Here is an 18,782-nt window from a genome sequence, read left to right as displayed (position 1 = left end):
TGAAGACTAGAACGGAATTAAAGTAAACCTGCCTTTTCTGATTTCCAATTCAGTATAATTCAGAAAAAATAAGCACAGGAAAATGTATACATGCCTATGAAGTCTTTAAAAGTGATAAATGATTATGTTTTTAAGAAAAACTAAACAGCCCTGGCAGGTTTGGCTCAGCGGTTGGAGCATTGGCCTGCAGACCAATGATCACGGGTTCAATTCCAGTCAAGGGCACGAACCTTGGTTGTGATTTGTCCCCGGCCCTGGTTGGGGTCTTGTGGGAGGCAGCCACTCAATGTGTCCCTTTCACGTCTATGTTTCTCTCTCTGTTCCTCTCTCTCCCTCCCACTCTATCTGAACAAAAGATGGAGAAATGTCCTCAGGTGAGGATAAAAAAAAAGAAAAGAAAAATTAAACACTTTATATTTTGGAAGAAATACAGCATTAGTATTTAAGAGCCAGTTAAGGATATAAACTGCAGTTGCTTACTTCTGGGTAAGAAAGAATATTAGCTTAATGAGAAAAGGCATAAAATTAACAAAAAATATATGTTAAAGGAAGTAACATATATAAGTTTGCTGTTGTTTGGACTAGTTCTAAGAGTAGAAACTGAGGGATTAGCCCTTATATTAGATTTAAGAAATCTGCATATTTTAGAAATTAGTTTCTTGGCATAGGAAGTAAAATTTGGTGCACGGAATTCTTCTCATTTAAATATTCTAGCCACTATATATATTCATTTGATCAAATGGTCTAGGATCAATGAATGAATGAATTAATGAATGACCACAATAGCCTTACCTAAGTCTGACCCAGAAATCCTATAAAACATAAAAAATTCAAATAAGTCCTTATAACTGTGCAATTAAAATTAAGGTATTCTTTTTATATGAAAAACGTAAATGTTTCCTTTTTTAAAAAATCAGAAATATGGAAAATTTCTTGTAAAACCATTCCATGTCATATATTCATTTAAAAAAAAAAGCAGCGCCCAAGCAAATTAATAAAATATCCAACAATGTAATCTCAATCTCCTCCAGAAAAACATAAGGGAAAAGTCTACCGGAATCCATGCTCTTTTATAGCAAATGCTGGCGTTTCCAAGGGGAAGAGTTCAGACTGCACGAACAGTTCCCTCACTCTTCGGTCTATGACTTTCCCGTACTGAGCACCAGCATCCAGAATGACCACAGCTCCTTCATAGTGGTGGCAGCCATCCTTAATGTCTCCTCCAGCATTCTCCAGCTGCAAATAGTAATACAAATGTCTTAATTATGAAAATTAGAGCTACTTTAACAAACAATAACTCCAAAAATACACAGAAACAAAAACTGTTAACTTATGACTTTCTAAGTTGCCAATTAAAAATACTTCTTTTAAAGTGAAAATTTTTATACATATCCATATACTGGCATACATAAACACTTTAATAAAAACTACCATTTACTGACTATATGATATAGTCACTTTATGTATACATCTTATATATATTATCTAATAATACAACCCATCTGCGCCAAAATATAGTCCTAATTTATGCCTGTCATACTGGCATTATTATTATTAACTCTTTCAAATCTCAAAAGCATCCCAATTGGACAATTATATGGTCACCCTATCTAGTACTCACAGCTTTCCTATGATGGATGTACTGAACAGAAACTGTGAAGTTTGCTGCCAGAATATAAGCATGTCCAAATTCACTTTATTAGGATTCTGTGCATTACCTAAGGAAAATGATATATATGCATCTAACCCATAACACTGAAATTTTTACGTTTTTTTAAAATTTTTTTCTTTATTAAAAAAAACAAAACACATATTTTTCCTTTATTAATTTGAGAGAGAGAGAGAGAGATGGAAACATTAATGAGAATATCAATCGGCTGCTTCCCACAAGCACCCACCAGGGATTTGGCTCATAACTCGGGCATGTGCCCCAAACGGAACCAAAGTGGCAACTTCTTGGTGCAAAGTGGCAACCTCTTGGGTCAACGCTCAACCACTGAAACTCACCATCCAGGCTTTACAAGTATTTTTTTAATCTTATCTCTGTGTAGTATATTGGTGACACTTTTCTGGAAAGTGATCTGGCAAAACGTAAAATTAACTATGTATGCTGAAACATTTACCTAAAACTAGGTACAAAATAATCCAAGTGTTGGTGGGTATGGCTAAAACGTGACTGCTTATGTACTGAAATCATTGAAGATGAGTGACAGCACACTGGCTGGGTGGCTCAGTTGGCTGGAACATCATCCCATACACCAAAAGGTCGCAGGTTCGATTCCCATTCAGGGCACATACCTAGGTCATGGATTCAATCCCGGGTTGGGTGCACATGGGAGGCAATCAACTAATGTTTCTCGCATATTAATGTCTCTTTCTCTTTCCTCTCTCAAAAATCAATAAAAACATACCCTTGGATGAGGATTTGAAAAAAGATGGGTGATAAATACATTCATTCTATTCTAGTCTCTACGCTGCTTTGAATATTTTACTTATGAAAAAGCTTTTGAAAGTGTGCTCTGGAAATCCACTTGGAAGAAGTATATAGAATGTGGTTCCATTTTCAAATATTTTGTGTAAAAGCACATAAGCGTATGAGTGCATGTTTGAAGAAAAAGTCTAGACAAATATACACCAAAGTATTAAGAGGTTGTAGAGTGACACAACTGCAGGTGACCTTAAAATTTTCTTTATATTCTTCAATATGGTCTAAATGTATTCAATAAACATATTTTGGGCTTTTCCCCACTCTAGCTGTAAAATTTGCACATAAAAAAGCTTAAGTCAGTCTTCTAGGCTCTTGTGTAACCCCTTCCACTTATGTGAAAAAATAAATGCATACCTCACTACATCACTAACACTTCTACTACAATAATGAAAAAAACAATGATCACATGAACTATAGAGGAGGATCTGCAAAAAGACCAACCATAGGCCAGAAAAAATTACTTATCACAAATATGAAGGTTTTAATCAGGAATACTGAACAATGAAGAAAAATCCGGTCACAGAAAGAAGCAGTTTACAGAAAAATTTAGAGCAATAAATGCAAAAACTTTCTCCTTCCAGGCATTTGCCCTTAGTCTTAATGTATATAATGCATAACACATACACACACACACACACACTGCACTTTAAAGAATGTATCTAAAATTCCTTATTCTACTTTTTTTGTGAAGAATAAAGTATTTCTGAAAGTCCACTATCTATATCATTCAGTCCCATTATCACCTTCACAATTTTGACCAAATCCGATTTCAACCTGTTTTATGTTTGTTTGTTTTTTATATTACAGGCAGAGTCCTCACTTTGCATGATTCTGATATGCACAAATTTCAGTTACCGTGACTTTTACCAAGGTTTAGTTAACTAAGACTAGCCCCCCAAAACATGGCTCAAATTTCAGTTACCATGTATTAACTGTGAGTACATAAAGTACAAACTTAAGTGCCAGTTCTTCAGTCCACAAATCATCACATAACAAGATAAACATCATGATTAGTGACCACTCATGTTCCTTCTTTCAAAGTCTGTTGGTGATTGGTCACTGTACAACAAACAAGAGTACAAGCTGTTACCTCCTTGACACCCAGTGATAAATCCATATGGCATTTTACACATATGGATAATTCAAAATGGAAACTTACCAACAAAGATGAAAGTGCAGCAAAGAAATGAAAAGTGACAGCTTCAACTCAGAGAAAAAGTCACCAGTAATAAAAGCAAAGTTCCTTTCCCAAAAACCTTAAATCTTTACTCCTACTTCACAGAGTTGTCAAGTTTGATGTTTAGACTTCCAAACCTTCAACAGGTTAAAAAAAAAAAACTACCCCCATGAGAAAAGAAGTTGTTGTTCACATCAATAGTAAAGACAAATGAAATTCAACATGACAAGACAGAAAAATCTATGATATCTATTTATAAAATCTAATTAAAAGTAAAGACAAAAAGCATAAAGGTTTAAGGTTTTCAACTATCTCAAATGACCTGAGGTCATCATAATAAAGTAAATGATGTTTATAAAAATATGTTTTTAAGATATCAAGACAATAATATTAAGGAAAAAACTAAATCATATTCAGCACCCTATTTGAGAACAAGCAAAATAATCTTGTAGACTCTGAATAGATGGATAGCATCATTTTTGGATCTTCTTGAATCCCCACATTATCACTGAACAACCTGACAGCAAAACCCAAAACCCAAAACATTTAACACATAATTAAATGACAAGTGATCCCTCAGAACCTCCAAATTCAACCTGGTGGTAGCAAACTACCCCAGTTGAAAACCCTGGTATTATAGCATCTGGGTGGGAAGCAACCTGGCTTCATTAAGAACTTGAGAACGGGAAAATTCCAAAGTTGCCAATGGGTACTAGCTAGAAAGCGCAGGGCCAAATGGAGAACAGCAACTGCACTGGGAAGAGGTGTGCCTACTTCAATGATGTACGGGCGGCAAGAGACCCAAGGTAAGGCCTAAGGGTATGGAATCAAGGGTTAAATCCCCATGAGCCTTCAAAACTAAAAGGCTAGGGCTCCCTTCCAAGACAGGGCTCACAATGAGGAGAAACTGCTGGGAGCAAAATCAAAACTAAGTAGGATAAGGACAAGAGAGAAGGAAAATATAGAAGGGCCAGACTACAGAGAAGAGAGGAGGAGAGGGATCCGAGCCAGGAATCCTCAGAAAAAAAGCTGCTATAATGTTAACAGAAGAAGGAGCTCTATAAAGTTATAAAAGTTATCTGGCCTGGCCGGTGTGGCTCATAGGTTGAGCACTGACCCATGCATCAAGAGGTCACCAGTTCAATTCCTGGTCAGGGCACATGCCCAGATTGTGGGCCAAATCCCCGGTGGGGGGCATGTAGGAGGCGGCCAATCAATGTTCTCTCTCATCAATGTTTCTCTCTCTCGCTCTCTCTCTAAAATCAATAAAGAAAAAAAAAAATTTAAAGTTATCTAAACCAAAATTCCTTCTAAAAATTTGGGAATATTAAATTCATATACAAGAGAAACAAAAATTACAGAAATTGAATACCATACAAAGTTACTAAAAGTAAAAAACAAAGAATAAGGAATAGAGTAACATCTCAACAAGAGAACAAGACAGACATACAGACTGATCAAAACTGGAGTGCATTCCTTTTACATGAACTAAAAGATATTATACAAGGCATGAAAGAACATGAATCAAAATTAGACTATGAACCCAGAATAACTAATCCCAAACATACTCTTAACAATTATTGAGCTTTAAAGAAAATAAGCCTTTGAATATTTTGGATAAAATGCACACATCTTCTTCACAAAGTTATCTGAAACCTCAAAAATTTTAGAGGTGCCAACTTCCCAGAAGGTTTTTCATAAGAGATCATCTCACATCCAATGTGAAATGAAGTCTGAGCCTAAAACTATAGGGTTAAATCAAAGAGTTAAGATTCTCTCTAGCTCTTGTCCTTATCATATGCTTGATTTACCTTCCTCTCTATTTTGAAATATTTTAAAACTAGAGAATGTTCCAAGTATGGTACAATGAACACTGCCCTCCCCCTCAATTCAACAATTAGGAACATTTTGCCACCTTTGCTTATTTTTATCTATATATACCCCCTCCCCCCCAACTACTGGAGAGTAAACTGTAGATATTTCATTCCCCAGAAACATTTCAGCATGCACCTCCTACAAACAGGGACATTCTCCTACATAACTACAATATCATTACTACACCCAAGAAATTTAACACCTATAGTATCTACAAACATTTCCCAAAATGTTACAAATAATATCCTTTATGGCTTTTTTTAAAACTCCAGAATTCTATCAAGAACCACATACTTTGCATACACATTGTCATGTCCCTGTCTCCTTTGATCTAGAACTATTTACCTCATTTTTTAATGGACTTTAAGGACACTGACACTTAAGGTTCAGCTTTTTTGTAGAATGTCCCACAACCAGGACTTATTTGTTGCCTCATGAGATTACAGATAAACATATTTTGGCAACAGTTTTATATTGGTGATATTATCATGCATCCTCCTGATCTGATATGACCACACGGAAAAATGTTATTTTGTTCCACTATTGGTGATACTAACTTTGATTGCTTGGTTAACATGCCTGTGTGCTTAAAAGAAAAAAATCTGATATAAGTCTTCCCACTGCTTAAAACCTTACAGCTACTTCCCCTTATAATAAAGTTCAATAAAGTCCAAAATACTTTCCAAGCCCTATGAGGCCTTGACTTACTCTTTAGCCTAACTGCTCTTTATTTTATTTTATTTTTTTGGTACGTGCACTTAGTGGGAACCAAACCCAGGACACTCTGGTCCGCAGGCCGATGCTCCTCCAACCACTGAGCCAAACCAGCCAGGACATGCTCTTTAAAGTCTCCATGCTGCAAGAGTGGTATGCTGTCCTCTCTGGCTGAAAAATCCCAACATGGACAAATGAATCTAAAACATACCCACTGAAAGACGGACATCTCTGAAATCACACTGAATCTTAAAATTTACATTAGTCCAAAAATACAACTGTCACTGCCATGGTCAGTTATGTACAATTTGACATAAAATCCCTTACGGAAAAGAGATTCCCAGAGACTCTCAGAAAATTTCCCTTAGAATAGAAAGATGACCCAAGGATTCAGAGAAAGAAATACAGGTGAACTTGGCTGAAAGTTATCTAAAGTGGAGCCTTATATAACTCAGGATATGTCATTCTTCTATGTATTCTATGAACACTTGAGTAAGATCCCTGGAAAGTGTAGTGGTTTGTCATTCCTAGTGGTATGACAAATGCAACCCCTTAACATTTATTTCAGTCAGCAAAATGTTTAAAAACCATTTGAATAAGGATTCAGTTTTGGTTATTACCTGAAACACTTCCATTGACATCTTCAGGAAAGATCAAGGAAGTGCTAGCTTCAAAACTTGCAGAGTAAGTTGTCAATGGTCTGGAAAAAAAAATCCCAGAAGTAACTGGGCAATCTCAAGAAATGCTGAATTATCAAAATTCCTGCCGGCACATAATATGTATAGAAAAACAGGACCTGGACAACTGAAGTCAAAAAGTAATTTAGAAGAGTCAGACTAAACATAAAGGAGGCTTAGAAATATCAAAACTAATTTATTTCATATAGATAGATATCCTTTATCTGTAAGTGGTATGTGATTCTAAAACGGTCTAAATAAGTCTCTTAATATCTATCTAAAATTCTAGGTGCATTATTGCATACAGGTGAGAGTTATGCAGTTGTTCACTTTATGTAACAAGCGTGTAAAATGCCTTCAGAAAATGGCGCTGTATCTAAGAAAAATCTAGAAGTCATGAGACATCCCCTGATGTAATAATACACAATACTAGATATACATTTAGTTGTATAAGCAATGCTTACCAACCACGAACATGTTGCCAAAATTATGATCGCTGGCTTTTGCTCCATTCGTCTTATAATTTCAACACACTTGTAGATATTAACATTATAAATAAAAAATTTGATTACTCAATTCATCTGAGTTTATTTTTCTCTATCTCCTTCAATCAAATAGGCTTCTATTGAAATTCCTTCAATAAACTACTTTTTTTTCAGTGTTCAATAGGTTTGGGAAATACAAGTCCCTATTGACATAGTGTTGTCTTAGCCCTTTACTGCTCTGTTTGTTGATGTCATACATTAAGAAAATTCTTTCCCTAATGAGATTTCAAGCTGGTAGGTATCCATTACTCCTGCTTTGTTTCTATGTCATATAGGACCAATGCACCATCATCTCCATATTATTTCTAGTTTAATTATTTGTTCTCCTTTACTGGATCAATTTTACTTCTGATTAGAACTTCACTTTATTCTGAATAACTAACTATGGCTCTTTATTCTTCCCAGTCATTCGAAATCCTTCTCTACCCTTATCTAATCTATAAGGTGCCAACAGTCCTTTTCAAGTTCAAGTAGGCACCATTCCAGAGCATAATGAACACAGTCTGAATTTACTATCTAAATTAAAGAATTAAAAAGCAGTCTGCCTAGACTCAAATGATACTTCTAGCACCCACTTAAAGACAGCCAGATCCCCACTCACAAACCCTAATCATGGAAGTCATTGAGGAATTCCATTTTCTCAGATAAACTGAATACAGTTCTAATGGATTTAATTTATACAGATAAATGCTGGGTAAGAAAATAAAACCACAACCCTACATTTTTCTCTTCTAACTTGAAGGAAAATAAAAATTTAGTCCAATGTCTCAATTTCTAATACCAATATTTAAACCTTTTGACATCAATACTTACTTTACTCTTGGATTTCAATTATCCTAAAAGAGGTCTTGCCAGAAAGTTATGGCAATGTTATGTGGTTGATGAAGTATATTTATGTAGCCAGTTCTAAATTAAATAAGAAAATTTGGCAACATTGGCTAAAATCAAAGTATACTACTCTTTACATGATTTTTAAATCCTTAAATGTTTTATTATTGCAGTTTTTCCATTCAATGGTGAGCACTGGCCAACTGAGTAACAAGGTTCTCTCTAGATAAATCTAAACCACTATCAATTTGCCCAAATCAACCTGTTTATTTCTAAAAGTTGGCAGTGTACACACACACACACACACACACACACACACACACACACACCACTTGGTAGTAAAACTACTGTCAAACTATTAAAATACTAGAAGGAAAAGTTTTGAACTATGTTCACTCTGATTATCTCTGTTCAGTTACCTCACTGGTTTTTTCTTTACAATGACCTTTAGTTTTCCCAATTGACTCTGGATTCCTATTGTGACTGAGAGCTGAGAGCCATCCTTTAACAAAAAAATCTTTGGAAAGTGACTTCGAATGTGCAGATGTGTGTAGCTTGTTAACATGAAAAAGGACCAAAATTCACAGCCTCTCTTCAATTCATCCCTCTATAGTATGAGTATACTAAAGATGGCATTTTTCATGCAGAGATGAAAGATAATCAGAGTTATCTCTTCCTAAATATAATGAGTTTCTAACAGACTCAATTTTGCCTCTCATATTTAATCACTATGCCTAAAACACTTAAAAACAAATTTTTTTCTTTATTGATTTTTTTAGAGAGAGAGAGAAAGAGAGGGAGACGGAGAGAACGATAGAAACATTCATGAGAGAACATCAACTGGCCGCCTCCTGCATGTCCCTCACTGGGGATTTGGCCCACAACCTAGGCACGAGCCCTGACTTGGAATTGAACCGGTGACCTCTTAGTGCACAGGTCGATGCTCAATCACTGAGCCATATCAGCCAGGCCCTAAAATACTTTTAAGAAGTCATTTTAGCTTAGAAGAGACCTATATATTTTTTTATTTCTTTTAAAAATATGGAACGCTTCACAAATTTGCATGTTATCCTTATGCAGGAGCCAGGCTAATCTTCTTTATATCCTAATTTTAATACATGTGCAGTAGAAGCAAGCACTACATTCTTTTGTTTAAAAATATTGTAATGTGTAAAATGTCACTATTTCACAGGTATTTAATACATTGTCCATTTTTTCAAGACTCTACTATTATACTTCACAAACCTAGTGGCCTTTCTGTATGTGGCCCTTTATATTGTTGTAGCAACTACACACTGTTGAAAACAATAATGAACCAATAAAACTTGAAAAACTATTAACAAAATTAGTGAACTTAATGGGAAGAAATTAAGCATGCATTCTGCCTTTCCAGTAGGAACTCTACCACAAGTAACTATACAGTTAACGAGAGGAAATTCTTTATAGAAGAATTACAAAAAGAATAGAATTAGAATATCACCATTTTGCAATCCCTAATAAAATAATGGACCTCGGCTACTGTGGTTCACAAAAGAACCAATGATGATCTGCAAACTGTTTGTTACTAGTTCATAATAAGAAAAGTACACAAATTTTATATAAGTACACAAATTTTTTATAATTTTAATATAAGTATTAAACTTGTATTACAAGTTGACAGAGCAATTTTCTGTTGAACCTACAATAAAAAATAGGGGCTTTTATTTTTTTGTGCCTTCAATTTTTAAATTTCACTTGTCTAAAAATTTATTTTATTTTACAAAAATAGCAATCCTCACTAGATTGAAAAAATTTTAGATGGTTTTTTTTACTGCAGACCTGTGAGAAGCACTGAACTAGGCACTAACTATTAAAATCATCAGGTGAAAGACTGATGAGAAACTTGATAATGGATAAGATGGCAATATCTGAATCAACTGATCAATCTTAACATACAAAATTAGAGACCAGGCATATGTAACCCTTACTGTGAGGCACTAAGTAAACATACGAAGGAAGACTGACCATGTGTTTATAACTGTTGAGCTGCATGACTGATAGGGACAGTGTACTCTTTGCTTTACTTGTACAAGTTTGTAATTTTCTATATGTAACCAACTATATGATTGGCCCTACTTTGTTACTAGTCCCTATATCCTGCCTTTTGTCATGTGACTTTGCAGTTTGTCCTGTTATTTGCATTTTATCCTTGCTCAGTTACTCAAGTTGAGTTGTTTTAGCCAATGTAATGAGGGCAGAAGTGCCGAGCCATAAGCCACCTTAATGTTCCCACTTGTCTTCTGTGCTCCTGCCATCTCCATGGGCCTACTGGTCTCAAGAGAAGGATAAGAGTAGTGGAGCTCAGCACTGCTGAACTGACCCACAAACTACTGAGCAAGAAATTAGTATCACACACGTCTTTCTGAAAATTTTTCTAATACCACCTAAAGTGAAAAATTTTAAATACTATATCCATGACAGGTTCTGAATTAATAACAAGTTAATGATTCTGCTTTCCTTGGCCGTAGATAACAAAAATATTTAAGAATTAGGGTAAAATTGTATAAAATTACTATGATCATGCTTAGCTCTCCGTGATCTTAAGGCATACATTACACTGATTCTTCAGATTTAGAGATTAAAATATAAATGCATACTTATGCCCTGGCCGGTTTGGCTCAGCGGTTAGAGCGTTGGCCTGCGGTCCGGAGAGACCCGGGTTCGGTTCCCCGCTAAGGGCATGTACTTCAGTTGCAGTTTGTCCCCGGCCCTGGTTGGTCGTGCGGGTGGCAGCCACTCGATGTGTCCCTTCACGTCGATGTTTCTCACTCTCTCTCCCTTCCTCTTTCTCCCTCCCATTCTATCTCTACAAAAAAACGGAAAAATATTCTCGGGTGAGGATAAAAAAAACAAAACAAAAAACAAATAAATGCATACTTATTTTTCCTTAAGGTTAATTTCAAACATTGCAGGTTCTCAACTTTTATAAAATAAGTAATTTGACACACAGTTTTTAAGAATTTTATATTAACTCTCTTAACATAGTTATTAATTCAGAGAAAATTAGTATATTGTATGCACATTAGGCTTGAATTTTAGCCAAATTTTATCTATTTTATTTTTAATTTTTTTTGGAATGGGAGAGATACTTTATTTCTTATGAAAGCCGTCCCCCCCCCTTTTTTTATTAATTTATTTTTGTTACAGATGTTTCTCCTTTTTCCCCACATTGACTCCTCCCTATCCCCTCCCACCCCGTCCCCAGTTTTGTTGTCTATGTCCATCAGTTATGCATACATGCATATAAGTTCTGTGGTTTATCCCTCCCCATACCCTCTTCTGAGGAATGTCAGTCTGTACCCTACTTCTATGTCTCTGGGTCTATTTTGTTCATCAATTTGTTTAGTCCATTATATTCCAGAAATAAGTGAGATCTTGTGATATTTGTCTTTCTCTGCTTGGCTTGTTTCGCTTAGAATAATACTTTCCAGGTCCCTCCATGTCATCTCAAAGGATAAGAGATCTTTCTTTCTTACAGCTGCATAGTACTCCATTGTGTATATGTACCACAGCATTTTTATCCACTCATCTACTGATGGGTAACTGAGCTGTTTCCATATCTTAGCTATTGTAAATAGTGCTGCTATGAACACAGGGGTACATATATTCTTTCTGATTGGTGTTTCAGGTTTCTTATGGTATTCCTAGAAGTGGGATCACTGAGTCAAATGACAATTCACTTTTTAATTTTTTGAGATAACACCAGTGTTTTCCACAGTGGCTGCACCAGTCTGCGTTCCCACCAGCAGTGTACTAGAGTTCCCTTTTCTCCACACCCTTGCCAACACTTGTTTGATGATTTGTTGATGGTGGCCACTCTGACAGGTGTGAAGTGATACCTCATTATTGTTTTACTTTGCATCTCTCCGATGATTAGTGATGTTGAGCATTTTTTCATATGTCTCTTGGCCATTTGTATGTCCTGTTTGGAGAGGTGTCTCTTTAAGTCCTCTGCCCATTTTTTAATTGGGTTGTCTTCCTTTTGTTGAGTTGTGTGACTACTCCATATATTTTGGAAATTAACCCCTTATCTGATGTATCATTGGCAATTATGCTCTCCCGTATAGTGGGTTCCCTTTCCATTTTGATAGTTGTTTCTTTTGCTATGCAGAAGCTTTTGAGTTTGATGTAGTCCCATGTGTTCATTTTTTCCTTTGTTTCTGTTGCCTTAGGTGATGCATCAATGAAAATTCTGCAGCGTATGAAATTTTGTTGCCTACATTTTCTTCTAGGGTTTTTATAGAATCATGAGTCACATTTAAGTCTTTTATCCATTTTGAGTTTATTCTTGTGTATGATGTAAGTTGGTGGTCTAGCTTCATTTTTTTGCATGTAGCTGTCCAATTTTCCCAACATCATTTATTAAAGAAGCTGTCTTGACTCCACTGTATGCTCTTTCCACCTTTGTCAAATATTAATTGAGCATATTGTCTTGGGTCAATTTCTGGGTTCTCTAATTTTAGCCAAATTTTAAATACATGTCAATAGAGAAATCAAGATCCAAAACAGGACAATATGTACTCTATATAGTTGGAGTGGCCATATGGCCCCGTTTTCCCAGGACTGTTCTAATTTACATTTATTATTCCCACATCCTACCCAGCTTAACATTTGTCTAATAGTTTTCATTTTTAACCAATTATTATGAATAACTGCATTAAAGTAAGATAAGATGAATTTATTATACATTTATTTTATATTTCCACCTTCTGCCATGCCTTTATCTAGTACTGTGTGGAATGCAGGTGCAGTGAACAGATTTCTCACTTTAACTTCTAGGTTCCATCTGAAAGCCAACCACTGATAATCTCTCTCTCTTTCCTGATAAAATGAAGTACACTTGCACAATGGCAACTAGGGGTAGCTACCTCGATCCAGTCCTGGGTGCTGATAGGAGAAATATTTGACGCTGCTACCCCTGCCAGTCACTTGGTGTACCTGCTCTCTGAGTTCTAGCCATTCCTCAGCTTGCAAGGCCACCACCATCAGCTGAATCAGTGGAAAATGTGAATAGAGTTTGTGAAATACATGCAGGAAAGAGACATTATATGTTCCTGTGCGTAATGGTCAAAGAGAGTAATCTGAACACTCATGCAACAGGAGTCATGTCATTTATTTATTCACTTTATTGTGTAAATCCACAATTATTTATTTTGTTTGGTAACATTATTTTATAGCAATTAGAAATTTAAGTTATTTTACACCTCATTTTATGATCAAGTGCCCCAGTTTAGACAAAGAATATATGGTCACACTACTGTAACAAAATACCTTATTCCCTATCACATTATGATGGACTCTATTAGGGAGTGTGTAGACATAACTACATAAAACATCCCTGAGTCCTCAAAACCAGGAACCCAAAGCCATGGCAAGAGTCCACCAACAAGCAAATCAACCAATATCACATTACAAAAGTAAACCTATTTTTTGAACTACTGTAATACTTGAGCAAATATAACAACATCTGTATTTTTTCCAATAAGCATGGAAAAAAGAATATTCTACAGTACTCAAAAATATATATGCTATACAAAGGTTCAAAATTCTTCGAAACAATTACTTTTTTTGTCGTCGTTGTTATTGATTTACAAAGTTCTTCAAAAATATGTATTAACCTGCCCTGGCCGGTTTGGCTCAGCGGTTAGAGCATCGGCCTGCGGTCCTGAGAGACCCGGGTTCGGTTCCCGCTAAGGGCGTGTACCTCGGTTGCAGTTTGTCCCCGGCCCTGGTCGGTCGTGCGGGTGGCAGCCACTTGATGTGTTCATTTCACATCGATGTTTCTCTCTCTCTGTCTGTTCCTCTCTCCCCGCCCCCCACTCTACCTGAACAAAAAATGGAAAAATGTCCTGGGTGAGGATAAAAAAAAAAAAAAAAAATGTATTAACCCTGAGGATTTCATTTTGAGCTTCTAAATAGAATTTAGGTCAGCAGGAGTCATGAAAACTGTTTAAGTACCGTAATAGAGGAACTCTTGATCATTGTGGATAGCAAATAATTATTTACTACATCAAATAGCATCCTTTGGCATATAATTCATTAAATGGCCTTAAAAAGAAAACCAGTATGAAACACATCTGAAGAAGTAAAGAACAAGTTTATTTTTTTTTTACTTCTTGAAAGACAGTTATTTTCCTTAAGTGACAAGTTCCCACACTAAAGGCAAGGTCATCTGAAGTTCCTAGAGGAATTTCAAAACCTTTCAAGTCTAAGATTAGAAAACAATAAAAACTATAAGCCATTCCTTTTGTTTGCAATAGCTCTTCCTTTCTAGATTAATAGCTTAACAGACAGAACAAAGTCTGAAGCAAAAAAAACAAACAAACCATCTTTGATCTTTGAAAAAATGTACCATAGGATTATAAACAAAGAAAAAAGTTAATTTTCAATGCATCCCAGATAAAAATCTCAGGTCCTCCTTCCCATCAACACAAAAACTTATACTTAAAAATGCCAAGTCTAAATTTAGAACTTCAATAAGTATTTTATAAAGCAACTTTAATCCAACTTTAATTTATAATACTTCAGCTGATATTTCAGTGAAGGTGGTGGGGCAAGTCCTACTTCTATTCCAACCAAGCAACTGTCTGAGGCTTGGATACGGCCAAAACTTGACAAATACATTTGTCCCTTGTTTATCGCAGTTAATCTGTTCCAGACTCTACTGTGATAAATGAATTTCCACGAAGTAGGATTCTTTATTTATACACAGTTGTCCCTCGTTTATCGCAGTTAATCTGTTCCAGACTCTAGTGGTTGCACCTGGTGTTGAAGGATTCCTGGGGTGCTCGAATACATAGGCCTACAGTCCATGTGTACAGTAATTTTAATTTTAATACAGGGGTGTATAATTGACTCAGACAACCCAGCATGCGCTGTATCATTTTCACTGTCTCGATCAACTTTTTAATGAATATATTTGAAAAAACCGCAACAGAGTGAAGTCGTGAAAGTTGAAGAGCGAAGTGACAAGGGACGACTCTAGCCCAAAGACCATTACAATGATAAACCTATTTTAATAAAACTGAAAGAAATTATTATGTCTAATACTTGACATATACTATTCATATCAACACTGAATAGTTGTGAACATTTTTTCAAGAACTACTGACTGCCTATGCTCGTTTATATTAAGATTTTAAATAACATTTGTTAAGGAAGCAAAAATATCTGCCTGGGATGGTTAACCAAAGTAGCCCTGAAGAAAAAGAAAAAGTGGGTTCTAAGTACCAGCTACGTCTTTTCAGTATATGAAGCTGGAACACATAAAGGTCCTTTCCAGCTCTAAAATGATACTCTATGGACAAAACTAATGAAAATAGCTCAAACACTTTTACAGATGTCAGATCTCTCCCAAATTCCTATCATGTAAAAAAAAAAAAAATGTCATTGTAGAAATTCCCGATAAAAACCTAAATGCACCAGAATAGAAATCAAAATCAGTTATTTCCTCACTTTAATTTATGAAGATTTACACACAACTGTTGGAGGCACAACAGATGTACAAAGTAAGCTTGAGTTCAGTATTTGTATTTCACTCCAGAAGAAAAGATGGTTCAGTGGTAAGCTATAGAAAATAGATGCCTACTCAGATTTCCAGGTGGATCTCTTAGAAATATCTTATTTCACCTACTTTATTATTCATATTTCGCACAAACACCTCTTCATTTAAAATGTTTCCTATGATTAATGATGCATTGTGGTTTAATTGTAGGGTTCCCTGCCCTTAGGAGTACATGAAATAACATATTTGATTAAATATGTTATTTCCTGGATTGATCCTCTTGAAAATGATTCCAATTCTGTGCATATCTAATTGTTAGTAGAGTTCAAAACACACACACACACACACACACACTCTTTCTCTATTATGCTATAAAACATACAGGACCTTGAAATAAAAATAAGTTAATCAACAATTCACCTGAGATTCTAATACAGCAAACTAATCAAGATACTCCTTAATATTCAAGTTGAACAAAACAAACAAAAAATACCAGCTAGAAAAAAAGTATACGTTCTATACTCCTGAGACAGATAATTTGGAAACTGAGTCTTTAACTTTTTTCCGTTACTTAATTTTGTGAAAATTAACCACCACATACTTTGCCAAATTAGGTTTAGTCCTAATAACACAGTCATTTCCTCTACCAGGACAAAGATGAATCTTTCCAATGAATTGTAAGGCTCAAAATAAAAGAGAAGAAAAATGTTCTGTTAACTAGTGTACAGGAAAGAGCTGTACACTGGGGTTTACATTCTCAAGTCAGAAACTAAAGGTTTGAGTGTCTTCATTCACCTATTTAATTCTGAAAAAGAGCTCCAACGAGTCTGCGCATCAATTTCCTTGGGTTAAAAGAATATGTATCAGCTACTTTATAATCTTGACTCATTTGTTCAACCAACATTATCTGAATGTTTACTAAAACTATGCAATAATTCATGGAGAGGACTCACTAGTGTCACTTAGGCACCACCTTTGTAAGAGAATACTACCTAAGCAGTTCTCAACCTGTGGGTCGCCACCCCTTTGGGGGTTGAACTACCTTTTCACAGGGGTCGCCTAAGACATAACAGTAGCAAAATTACAGTTAAGAAGTAGCAACAAGAATAACTTTATGGTTGGGGGTCACCACAACATGAGGAACTGTATTAAAGGGTCACGGCATTAGGAAGGTTAAGAGCCACTAAGACATCACTATCCGCTTTCAACACCAATTCCCACCTGACGTTTAAAATTCCACACACCTGAATGAAATGTAATGAAGTAATCTCTTACACCCAGGCCCTAAACAGAGCATTGGAGGTACGTCTTGCGCAAGTAAATCGCAATTCAAAAACTGCCGTTTCCCACTGAGAAACTGAGGGTCAGAAAGGCCAGGCCAACCTAAATCCTAATACAGAAATGAAAGCGAAGGTGCTCGGTTCAGAGCGAAGCGGAAGAGGGTCTAAAGAAAAGGTGAGCTGGAGGTGGCGAGAAGCGCTGCAGGGCCCGAACACGCTCTCCCCACTGGGCACAGCAAGTTACCAACTTTTCCAGCACTCCGGGACTCCCGACTGCGCCAGCCCTCCGGCGCGGTGGCAGCGGCTAGCGGCGGGAGCCCGCTCCCATCGGCGGGAGCCGCGACCACGGCAAATGAACGTGTAAAATAAGGAGCGAGCTGGTGGGGGCGGGGTTGGAAACGCTCCTGCTCTCGGAGGATGGGGGAGGGGAGCGGAGTGCGCGACCCTCCGGCCACCCGTTAGGACCCGAGGCGGGGGAGGGCGGGTAGGGGGCTGCAGTCACGCGACCTCCCCGAGGCCGGCCTTGCCGAGAAAGACCCAAGGCTGGCGTGGGGGAACGGGGCGGGCCCCACCGAGGGCAGGCGGGAAACGGGGTGGCGGGAAGACGAGAGGATGGCCCAGCTCGATCCCCGCACGCGAGGCCCGGACCCAGCCTTGCCTTCGGCGGGCCCCGCGATCTCCACAAAAGGCCCCCAGCCTCTTCAAGGGACGGGATGAGGGCTGAGGAAGCCCCCGCCACACTCACACACCGGCTCGCCTCCCTACCCCCACCCTCGGGCCCCGCTCCGCGGACTCGGCGCCCCACAGCGGCACCCGGGAGACCAGGGCCGGCGGTGCGGCCGCAGGGGGCTCACGCCCTCCCCGACGCCCAGAGCTCAGCGGGCGCAGGAACCCCGACACGAAGACAAAATCAACAAAGCACCTGCCGCTCTCGAGCAGAAAACATGCCACAGGCCCCGACCGGTACCTCCCCGACGCGCCGCTGCCCGGGCCGCAGGGTTGTGCTGGGGTTTGGGGGAGGGGGCGGGAAGGGCCCCACGCGGTGGCTCCGCGGCCCCTGAGCCTCGCCTTCGTCCGGAGGCGGTCAGGCAGGGACCCCACGCCAAAGACTGACCTTGGAGTCTCCGTTGCAGAGAGCCATCGAGGCCGGGGCCGCAGCGGCCAGAGTACGAGACGGGGCGGGGGAAGGCCGGCCGGGTGGACGCCACGGGCCACGACTGGGAAAAAGGCCTGGTTGAGGAGCGGGCGGGTGCGGACAGAAACTGGCCGCCTGCGAAGCGCCGAATCCAGCAGCGGCGGCGGAGCGCGGGCCCCAGCGCAGCGGGAGAGGAGACCAGCAGCGCACACGCTACCCCCGCCTCCTGCTTCCGCCCCAGCCGGCCACTGGGAGGAGCCAGAGCCCGTTTGGCCAGGCTGCCCAATCGCGGGCACTGCCCCCCGCCCTTAATTGCCGCGGCGACTAAACCAGCCTGCTTCAGGAGGCGGGGCTTTCAGCCCTGGGCCCCTCCTCCGAGTCCGCACGGCCGCAGAGACCTGCTCTGGGAGGATAAACCCGCCCAGTCTCCGACCTGCCCGCCCACGGGAGGAGGGGTCTGCGGCGCCTTGCTTCGCCCCCGCCGCCAAGCCCCGCCCCCTAGGAGAGGAACTTGCTCCGC

The 18,782-nt window shown here is 38.6% G+C and overlaps 1 protein-coding gene and 1 non-coding gene across 3 annotated transcripts in view; both read right to left on the bottom strand.

The window, feature by feature from the left end:
• Nucleotides 1–18,471, bottom strand: part of GMPS (guanine monophosphate synthase) — a 57,786-nt gene extending 39,315 nt beyond the window's left edge. Inside the window, exons 1-2 of one of the 2 annotated variants that reach the window (XM_036243107.1) lie at nt 18,242–18,471; nt 1,055–1,236 (exon numbers count right to left, since the gene is read on the bottom strand). In XM_036243107.1, the coding sequence (XP_036099000.1) occupies nt 1,055–1,236; nt 18,242–18,268 (209 nt within the window). In that variant the 5' untranslated portion in view covers nt 18,269–18,471. Of the gene's footprint in view, nt 1–1,054; nt 1,237–6,874; nt 6,962–18,241 lie in introns of those variants that run through there. The other variant, XM_036243108.1, reaches the window with a different exon arrangement.
• Nucleotides 9,340–9,443, bottom strand: LOC118617955. The gene has a single exon (XR_004956911.1). It is a non-coding gene; the product is annotated as a U6 spliceosomal RNA (small nuclear RNA).
• Nucleotides 18,472–18,782: the final 311 nt, after the last annotated feature.

Source organism: Molossus molossus, unplaced genomic scaffold (assembly GCF_014108415.1).
Source record: "Molossus molossus isolate mMolMol1 unplaced genomic scaffold, mMolMol1.p scaffold_m16_p_5, whole genome shotgun sequence".
NCBI classification, from domain to species: Eukaryota; Metazoa; Chordata; class Mammalia; order Chiroptera; family Molossidae; genus Molossus; species Molossus molossus.
The sequence above is the reverse complement of the archived record's forward strand: the minus strand, read 5'-3'. Positions and strand labels throughout refer to the sequence as shown.